This window comes from Vigna radiata, chromosome 8 (genome assembly GCF_000741045.1).
Source record: "Vigna radiata var. radiata cultivar VC1973A chromosome 8, Vradiata_ver6, whole genome shotgun sequence".
Classification (NCBI taxonomy): domain Eukaryota; kingdom Viridiplantae; phylum Streptophyta; class Magnoliopsida; order Fabales; family Fabaceae; genus Vigna; species Vigna radiata.
The window spans coordinates 3,987,994-3,998,547 of NC_028358.1; the positions used below are offsets into that span (position 1 = coordinate 3,987,994).

The following is a 10,554-nucleotide window of genomic DNA, read 5'->3' on the forward strand; positions in this document are numbered from 1 at the left end:
ATATATATATATATATATATATATATATATATATATATATATATATATATATATATATTTGATAAAGATAGGCATTATTTTTTGGAATACTTTCTAAAATAAATAAAACTGACAGACAAACGGTGATACCAAACCATAAAGAAGACGAAAGCAATGTACTGCACTAAAGTTGAAGATTAGAAACAGACATTGGGTGGAAAATTGGGTCATTCTGCAGTGCATCTTCCAGTTCTGGCCACAAAATGGCAGATACGGTCCATGAACCATCACCCTTGGCACTTAACCTTTGGTTCATGTAACCAACTCCTACCCTTGGAATGCTAGTGTAAACTGTCCCTAGCAAGGGCCTCCCAAATCCAAACTCAACCTCACTAACAGGAAACCTTTGTCCTGAGGACACCACTATGGTTGGTACTTGTTCACCCAACACTGCCTTTGCTAGCATCAAACCAGGCCTATGACACTCAATCCAATCAATCAAGTCCAAAAAATGATCCTCATTGTTCACCTTTGAAATTGCCTCATGCACTGTGTTAGCAATGTCTGATATTGACCCTTCTTTCAATTCTTCAATACTTGCCTCCCCAAATGCCACAGACAACACATTACCAATGTAATTTGACATCAAATTCTCACCTTTTCCGATCCTTTCTCTTCCATCCACCAGCCAACCCATCCTGCACTTTTCATGCCTTTGATCAATGCTACCAATCATTATCTTCCATACATACGCGGAGAAAGCCTCGATCTTTGTTTTCTTGACTCCATTCCCAGAAGCAAGTTTCTGCAGCATGTTGATGCTTGATGCTTTGATATGATAAAGGCGCTTCAGTGAGATATGGTTCATTGGCATGTTCTGTATCTCTTCCATGGTACACCTCACAAAATTTTGATCCAAGGATGGTTGATAAGTGGGAGAAGAACGTGCACGAAGGTGTCTAGTATGGTCTGGTATGCACGAGAGTGGTTTCTTTTGAGCCATTTCACACCAGGAAGCAATGAACTTACCAAAGGAAGTGGCATCACCTAATGCATGATCAAAAGTAAAGGCTATAGACATACCTCCACATGAATATTCAGTCACCTGAATTTGCGTCGGGAAATCTGGTTCAACTGAGACTACCTTATCTTGAAGAGTTTTATTGAGATCATAAAAATCTACACTCTTTAATGGGGTATCTGTGTGTGCTTCAATGATTAGAGCACCATTGTTGTCACATATGATCTCAGGCTCACTGGTTTTAGGATTTTGAACAATTTGGCCAGCAAAGGGATAATAGTGATCAAGTATTTGTGCCAGAGAGCTTTTAAGAGCATCAACAAAAACCTTGAAGTTATCTGATTCTGGTTTGCGGTAGAAATACAAGTATGTAACAGGAAAACGACCTGAAAGCAGGTCAAGATTTGAGAGAGTGATTGAAAATGGTTCTTGTGGAGGATTCAGTGCTTTCACAACACTTTTCCTACTCACCTTAACTACAAAATTTTCTGGGGCAGCAATCTTTTTGAGAATGTCTGACATTTTCAGAGGAGGATAGTGTTTCTCTTTGGTCAGATACTAAGGTTCAAAATTCATACTTTGAAATAATGAAACTTGGTATATATCAGTTATATAGTATATTTACAGTGAAAGTTGGTGGATATTGACATCAATGCTTCAGTGCTTTCTCATCACACATTATTGAATGGAAGTGATAAGTTGGCCATGATACCATTCCCATGTCTCATGATTAAGGTCTTGTTCACTTTAGTACATTTGAGGAAGAGTAATTGAGTGGATTGAAGAGGATTTAAAAATAATTTTTTTTATTATTTATTTGAGTGAATTTAGAGATAAACGAGAGTGGATTTGGAATGAAATTTTTTTTAATCTATCACATAAATTAAATTCTACATTAATTATCTCAAACTTTACTTCCAAATCCACTCTCGTTTACCTCTAAATTTACTCAAATAAATAACAACAAAAATCATCTTCAAATCCTCTCAAATCCACTCTCTCAAATTCATTCAAGTGAACAAGTTCAAGAACTTATATCATGAGTTTTGATGCTTATTTCCACCAAAACTCAATCTTTGGTCAAGTTTGGCAGGCAACATAATTGTGGAAAGAGGTACATTTGAATGCATTCTTTAGTTAATCTTCTGACAGTTTTCTTTTTTCTGTTGTTGGACACCAGTTCAACCATCTATAATTCTCTTTTGAATTGTAACATGTGAAAACATTGCTTAACTACAAGAGTAAATGCGTTTAATGTTTATTTTTTTAAGTTGTATATAAACACAAATGTCTATTTTTTATCTCTTACAAAAACCTTACTGTGAGAAAACACAATCATTTATAACTATCTATTAAAGGTGATATTTTTTTTTTATAAATATTTGTAATAGCTATTTTAGTGTGTACATTTCAATACCAATTTTATCTTTATTAATATAAATAAATTTATTTACTCTTTTGATTTGATTTTTTTTTAAATTCAATAACTACTCGTAAAAATCTTATAATAGCAATATAAAAATTATTTATTCTTACTTACTTTATATTTTTATACTTTTTTATAAATTTAATAATAAAAAATAATCTTGTATTTTTTATTATCAAAAGTAAATAGACACGCATAATGCGTGTATTTTTATTAATATAAATAAAGAGGTTATACAATGTTGAGTATTGATAGATATAGACATTCAATACTATTTTGAAGTTCTGTTTTTAAAATTTAATAGTTAATTTAAAAAAATACACACTTATAATAAAATTATAAAAATGATTCATTTTATAGTTATTTTTATTTTATATTTTTTTATAAATTTAATCATAAAAATTGTTTTTTATTTGTATTATCATGAGATTTAATCATAAAAATTGTTTTTTATTTGTATTATTTGTAAAGATGTAAAAAATGACATTTTAGAACTTAGAACGATTTAAAAATAATGAGACTAAATTATTTTAATATTTAAAAAATTAATATAAATAGTTTTTTTTTTATAATTTCATTAATTTAAAACATATAATTTATCTAAAAATATTTTTTTAGAGTTTTCTGATTTGTTTCTAAAAGTTCTTCTTTTTTGTTTATTTGATTAGAGAATTGAGATAAGATTGATCCTCGTAACAAATCTTTCAATTTAAACTGATCAATTTCTTAATATGAGTAGATAAAGTTTCAATCTTTTTGTTGGTTTATTTCTATTTTATATTTCATATGAGTCTTCCTCTTCCTGTGTGTGTCTTTTTAATATTATATATATGAGTCCTTACTTATCAATTATCATAATGGTATGGCTATAATTGTTCTTGTGATGTTTATGTATGTAAATAAAACATTATGTGAAGTTAAAGACATTTTGGTGTTTTTAGAGTTGTTTGAGGTGGACCATAAGTGAAGGAAGGTAATTTTAGTTATTTTATGTTTTAAAGTTGTTTAATTAATATGTAAGTGGTGTAATGAAACTAGTAATGTTCCGTGAATGATATTGTAAATTAATGAATTGAGTTCTGGTTGATATGTTTTGTGATCTATAGGAAGCATTATATTGGTTTGGTATGGTTGTAATGGTGTGAAATAGTAGGCTTTGGTCTTGTACATTATGCAGACTGACTAGGTGAGGGTTGAGTTGTTAGGCGATGTTGAAGTCAAAGAATTCATTGACTTAGCAGTCGTTGAAAGCTAATATTATCGTTGAACAATTCTAAAAGTTAAAGAATCCACTGACTTGACTGTTAGTAGATGTTGTCAGTAGTCACTGGGCAAGTTCTGACATATTAAATCCTAAGAGCTCTAATAGTTATATCTTTTTGAACAACTACTAGATTCATTGAATACTTAGATTAACAGTGTGCGCTACCTTTTAAAAGTCTTTTCTATAATTTTGAAATTTTTTTTAACAATTATTAACAAAATCATTAAAAACCAACCATATAGTTTGATTCAGATTTTTGATGTAAATTACAAAAGAACCAAATCAAATCATATTTAGTTCTAGTGATTATTTAATAAAAATAGTAACCAACGTTTCTTCTTTCCATGCCCTTAGTTGTGTATAGATGAAGGGATAGTGGAAAAGGGTGATGTTTGTTATCTTATGAAAGGCTGAAATTGAAGGTTTGTGTGGGCACGTTCTTGATCTTAGACACCGTTAGTTTTTTTGATGTGTTTAGGGAACCCTCATTCAAACTACTCCATATAGCACCACAAACTATAGTGCTTGTCACTTCACAACTTCAAATCATGGACCACAAACATTCACATTAATTCTCATCTTATGCTTTCCACCACTTTTCCCCAACCATTCCAATTTCTTACATATAACTTTCTCTTTTCCTTTTCACCACTATCAATGGTTCCACCTTTTTAGGTTTACTTCATTCCAACCTCTAATATATACTTCATCATGAATTAAGACTATGAATGTAATAAATTCTTATAGGATTAAAATACTTGCTTGGATTAGAGAAAACTGGGAATATCAATCTGTTAGAGGAAATATTATTTAGATCTTCTAATTGAATCTGGTCTACTTGGATCAAAGTCTGCCAAAACTCCACTATTCAGTTATATTAAGATGCAAGGATGTCATATGAAGATGTAGCAACATAGATGATTGATTGGATAATTACTTTACTTGAACACCACATTTGCAACTCAGTAACTTAGTCAATTTCTACATAAGCCAACTTCGATACACTACCAAGCTACTTGCAAAATAGTGAGATATCTTAAAAGCAACCCAGGTAGATACTTCTTCTTTCCAAGACAATAAGAAATTCATTCCATGATATCTTCACTCTAGAAAATCCATTCCATGATATCACTTATTTTTTACTTCATCATTGATTACCAAAATGTTGAAAGAGGAAATACAATTACTAAAAATTTGTAAAATTGAGTTTTCATATGAATCATTAAAAATATCTATGAAATTCTTCCTTTCGTTTTTTCCTTCTAAATGTTTACAAATCATATATAAGAATTGAAGAAGAGATAGAGAATGTGTTGTGGAAAAAATTTCCTTCCAGAAAACTCATTTTGGAATGTATATCATGTGTTTCAGAAAATAAGAAATATTATACATGTGTCTATATTATAAGTATATAGTTTGAAAAGTGTCTACAAGTTTCATATTTAATAAGCATTGTATCCGATATTTATTCTTATTAAATCATTTTTATCTAATACTTATTATTACATTAGTTTTTCAAAAGTTTAAAAAATAACTACATGTTACACATAAACTATCTACCATCCCATAAATTTGGGTAGTATAACTATTTCTCATTTCAAAGTTCAACTTCCTCTATTCTCATCAAATTTCTTTGACATTATCAATTGTCCACTAAAAATCATATTATGTGTTGTATGTAGCACACTTTTTTATGAGTTGATTTTATAATTTATAAATCTCCTCCTTTATAAAAAAAAAAATCTCAACAAAAATATTCGTGAATTTTAGATTTATTTACATGTTCATGAAATTTGAAGTTTAGGACAAACTAAAAACTTCATCGTAACTTTTTGTAGCAAGATAAAGTTTAGGAAGTGCATATACATAAAGTTTGTCACAGATAAACTTATATGTGTTACTATTTTATCATATTATAGGTATGTGGTTTTTCTTTTATAATTAACTTATTTGATCTATAATTAATTATGGTTAAAGTCTCACTATAGATAAGACCAATTTAAAGTATATACATAAATGTAAATTTTATCTTACAAATTTATTTTCTGAGATTGAGTTTGTTGAAAGTCCTACGTTAACTAGAGATAAAACCAATTTATAATATATAAGTGAGGTACAAATATCACCTTACAAACCAGTTTTGTGAGGTTGAGTTAGATTTTAATATTTTTTGTTTTTTACGCATTTCTATTCCACAAATGAAGTACAAACTTCACCTTAAACCCACTTTCTAATTAAAAATCCATTTATTAACATATGTATATACTTTTATGTAAAATATATATACAAATACAAATCTATTTTACAAATTGATTTTATTATGGAGTTGAGTTAAATTTATAATTCAGGTTTTAACAAATCATAAATATGATCATAAATATATATATAATGACAGGAAATATAAAAATGATTTTGCTTTGACTTATATCAGCTATTTGTTGTTGTTTTGGACCTATGATTCTTCTTGGACTTGTTCGAATCTGAGTCGTTCTGGCTTTGCAGATGAATATTTGGTGACCAAATCGAGCAAGTCCCTGCACTTGGTCTTGATGGTTGTAAGCTCTGACTGCAACACCTTATTCTCCTTCTTCAGTCGCTTGTTTTCATCCATCAGAACTGCATAATTTGAAGAAAACCTTGATGCTAAGGACCTTTCATTTTGCTTCTTCCTTACCCATGACTTCTTACGTCTCATCTCGCATAACAGTTCTTTCTCTCCCTTTCTGAATCGCTCGTTGCAAAACTCCCATCTGCTTCTTCTAACTTTACGAAAACCCTAAATATATCCATCATTATTGCTGCATGTCTTTTTCGACCTTACATCTAAACTTATTATCTCTAAAGCATCATATAATATGATAAGTATATCATTTTGATTATACTATGAAGGTTAGCTGTAAAATGAATTATCTATTAGTACAATGTATCATATTGTTAATACCTAATACATACAATACCTAACTATTTAGTTTATTGAATAAATATCATCTAAAGAAAGAGATATAATATTTTTATGACAAAATATTTAATATTATATAATAATTAGTTTTTTTTTTTTTTTTTTTATCTAAGAAGGTGGAGATATAATGTAAGGAGATATAATATAATGTCAAATCTTTTGATTATGTCATTTTTGGTAATATAAATCTAGAGGCCACCTACCATAACTCAAGTGGTTGGTATAAGTAACTAAGTAAGGTGTTCATTAATAAAGGTCATCAATTCTAGCTGCCTAATTTCTTTGAAAATACACCAAAACAATAGTCCCTACAACTTGAAATTATATTTTATTTGTCAAGTACAATTGTAAAGAACAAATCTATTAGGTCACTAGATTATAGTTTTAAATGGTTTTGATCTCACCATTTAAAAAAAACATAAAAAAAAATTATAGACCAATATTAGCTAGTTAGACGTTTAGTTGCATATGAAGATTGATAAGACATATTCAATCAATATAATCAAGTTTGAATGTTTTCTGTATGGATATGAGACATCAACATTAATTGAGAGTGTTTCATTTTAATAGTTACGTTATATTAATATCTTCTATTTCTAAATTAATGCTGGTTTAAATAAAAGAATTTAATTTTGATACATTTAAATATAAAGAGTTTGTTGATTTCTTATAAGTAATTATAAATATAACTTTTCTTTAAGAATATTATCATATATAAATATCCATACTTGAGTGTGAAACAACTTAAAGTAGTTTTAATTAAATTAAAGTAAAATATTAAAATTAAATATATGTAATAGAATAGTGCAATAAAAATAAAAATACTAATAATATTTAAAATTTATAAACACCTAGTTAAAATAATATTTAGTTTAGCCAAAAGGACTACTTAGACTAGTATTATATAAAGAATTTTTTCAGTGGTCCTTTTGATCCAACAATATTTTAATGAAGACACTAAACTTAATACTAATTAGGTCAAACAAATGCAGTTAATATGTTTCTATCATCAAGAACTCATGGAAACAAATAAAATTATCTTTATTTCTATATTCGCTAAAAGCTTCTACAGTGGTCAACTTATTCACCAACCATCGATAGCTACGTTCCTTTCGCTTTTATTCAACTCATTCTTCTCTTATTTCTAAATTTTTATGTTCTTCCACTCGTGTTCTTTTAAACTCTTGTAATAACTAAATAATGCTATAAATTTACTTAAATTTTGTTAATATAATACATTATTAGTAACACATTTTATGATTGATTCAACTCATTTTAAACTCTCACTAATACACATTTTATGATTGATTCAAATATATTATAAGCTACTAAGATTGTTAATGATTAGTAAGAGTTACTAAAATTTATAAAATTCAACCAAAATTGTTAAAAATTGGATTTTAAGACTAATCCAACCCTACAAAATCAACTTGTAAAGTGAGGTTTCCATCTATTTATATATTATCAATTTTTAAGCATGAGATTAGACATTAATGGATGGTCCGATAGCGGGTGGAACAACATATCCAACAAAAAACAAATATCTCTAAGATAGATTCTAATCATAGCTCTGATACCATGTTAAAAAGTGAATTTTAATGTTAAGAAGTGAACTTTAAACCCAACCCAACTCTACAAAACTGGTTTGTAAAGTAAGATTTATACTCACTTACTTATATATATATATATAGGTTTAAACCTCTTTTTGGTCCCTAAGTTATGAGCGGATGTTCAGTTTAGTCCCCGCTTTTAAAAATGTAAGCCTTTGGTTCCTAAGTTATAAAAAATGTATCAAATGAGTCCTTTTTTGATGTTCATGATCAAAGTACAAAGAGAAATCTAAAGTGTTGTTATTATTAAGAAACAAATAAGAGCAATCTAAAGATGTAGCAGTTGTTAAGAAACAACCAAAAACAGTATTTCAAGTCAAAAAAGGACTCATTTGATACATTTTTTATAACTTAGGGACCAAAGATTTACATTTTTAAAAACGAAGACTAAACTGAACATCCGCTTATAAAAAGAGGTTTAAATCATATATATATATATATATATATATATATATATATATATATATATATATATATATATATATATATATATATATATATATATAACATCTGTAATTTCAGCCATTGGAAAAAAAAATACAGTAGTTAAGTAATATTTAGAGTTTAATGTTTCGGATTGATTCATGCTCTAAACTTTTAATACAGTATTTTTTTTTCGAGAAAGTGATTATATTATTTAATATATTGTTGTCATTAAGATGTGTGAAAGAATGTTAAACTGGAATGATTCAGTATTAACATAGCAAGTGTAAGTGCATGTTGTTGGTAATATTTGTGATACGGATATTAAGATACGTACATAAGTATTGAGCTGGCGAACAAAGCTAGAGAAGTTGCAATGGTTGAAGAGAGTCGGAAGAAGATCACGAGCAAACTCTGCAGGTTGCAACACCACAAACGTTGTTCCGTCATCATTCCACGACACAACATCATTGGTCGTAGGATCCTCAACCAACATATATGTCTTCAACAAAAACGGTGCTGTTGAGAATTTTCTGACACACTCCAACAACCCTTTCTCAGTTTCTTCCTCCATTTTTGAGAATGATTGAGAAGAGATTGAAGAGTTTGTGATCAGAAGAGAAGAAGGGCAGTTATGAACTCCCAATCCCAGCAGTAGAAACCCAACACGACTCCACAGTTCATGAGAAATGCAAGACCTTCTTCCTTCTTCTTCTTTCTCTCTCTCTCTGCATCAACAAAATGGTTGAAACGTGTTCACCACATGTATTACTACTATATACAACTCTTTCTCAACAAAAATTCTTATTAATATTATGATGTTATTTAAGTATATGATAGGTTGAGATAGTAGTTGGACATTCTTCACTGGGAAGATGACCTATTTAGTAGAAAATAATTTTATTTATAAAAAATTATTAATTAGCTTAGCAGAAATATCTTAATAATTGACATCATAAAAGTAAAAAAGAAAAAAATTAGGATTAATTATAATAGATATTTAAGATATATATTAATATGTTTTCTATGAATTTTATTGGTAAGTTGAGGTGATAAAAGATAAGAGAGAATGATTATGACATTCAGTTTGAGAAATGATATCTCACATTCAAGATAAAAAGGTGAGAAATAAGTCATACGGACATATATTATGAACTACATCCTATTATATAATGAATTAGGTATGATCATCTTAATTCCATTTCTTAATAAGTAATCTTTATAGGATTAATTAAGCAAAAGTCACTAATATTACATTTAATTCTTATTACATAAATATTTTCTATATTTAATTAAAAGATATATAAAGAAAACTCAAAAGATTAATCAAAATAATGATAAAAATTACAAAGAAAACTCAAAAAACCCTTTAAGATTATGTCGATCGTTATTCTTTTTCACTTCCCAAATGTCCTGATTACACTCTTCTTCTAAAAGAAACATAATATCATGATTAAAGATCATCTTTTATTAGTTTTCCAATTCAGAATTTGTGCATACAACGTTAATTAATTCACACCAAATAATAGGTTGCTGGAACTTCTCACTAAAAGCTCTTTTTCAAATGATTAAATGAACAAAAGAGTAATATCTACACAAAAAACACCATTTCTATCATTATGTTTTTCCTCTTTTTTGCTCGTCACTTTTTTTGTGTGTGTTTATTTATCTATTTTTTTATATTTTTTTCTTTAATTTCTTTTTCTCTTAACTACTTATCTTTAATTTATTTTTCTCTCAACACATTTTCTTCCATTTCTTTTTTTTTTCTCAACTCCTTCTCTTCCATGTTTCTTTCTCTCAACTTCTTTTCTTTGAGTTCTTTCTTTCTTAACTCATTTTCTTTAAATTCTTTCTTTCTCAAATTCTATT

The 10,554-nt window shown here is 28.2% G+C and overlaps 2 protein-coding genes across 2 annotated transcripts; both read right to left on the reverse strand.

The window, feature by feature from the left end:
* Nucleotides 1–76: 76 nt before the first annotated feature.
* LOC106771355 (shikimate O-hydroxycinnamoyltransferase) lies at nt 77–1,606 on the reverse strand. Its single transcript, XM_014657324.2, has one exon. The coding sequence runs from the start codon at nt 1,520–1,522 to the stop codon at nt 164–166; it is 1,359 nt and encodes a 452-aa protein (XP_014512810.1). The 5' UTR covers nt 1,523–1,606; the 3' UTR covers nt 77–163.
* A 4,518-nt stretch (nt 1,607–6,124) lies between these two features.
* Nucleotides 6,125–9,379, reverse strand: LOC106770091 (heat stress transcription factor B-3-like). The gene is made up of 2 exons (XM_014655917.2): nt 9,020–9,379; nt 6,125–6,466 (listed from the first exon to the last, which is right to left on the reverse strand). The coding sequence occupies exons 1-2, from the start codon at nt 9,254–9,256 to the stop codon at nt 6,143–6,145; spliced, it is 561 nt and encodes a 186-aa protein (XP_014511403.1). The 5' UTR covers nt 9,257–9,379; the 3' UTR covers nt 6,125–6,142.
* Between the last annotated feature and the right edge of the window lie 1,175 nt (nt 9,380–10,554).

What these genes read in the sequence shown, in the direction of transcription:
- LOC106771355 (XM_014657324.2), bottom strand. Translation starts at nt 1,522, where the DNA reads ATGTCAGACATTCTCAAAAAGATTGCTGCCCCAGAAAATTTTGTAGTT.
- LOC106770091 (XM_014655917.2), bottom strand. Translation starts at nt 9,256, where the DNA reads ATGGAGGAAGAAACTGAGAAAGGGTTGTTGGAGTGTGTCAGAAAATTC. An exon ending in TTCGCCAGCTCAATACTTAT is followed by an intron (nt 6,467 to 9,019) that starts GTACGTATCTTA and finishes GGATATATTTAG; the next exon opens with GGTTTTCGTAAAGTTAGAAG.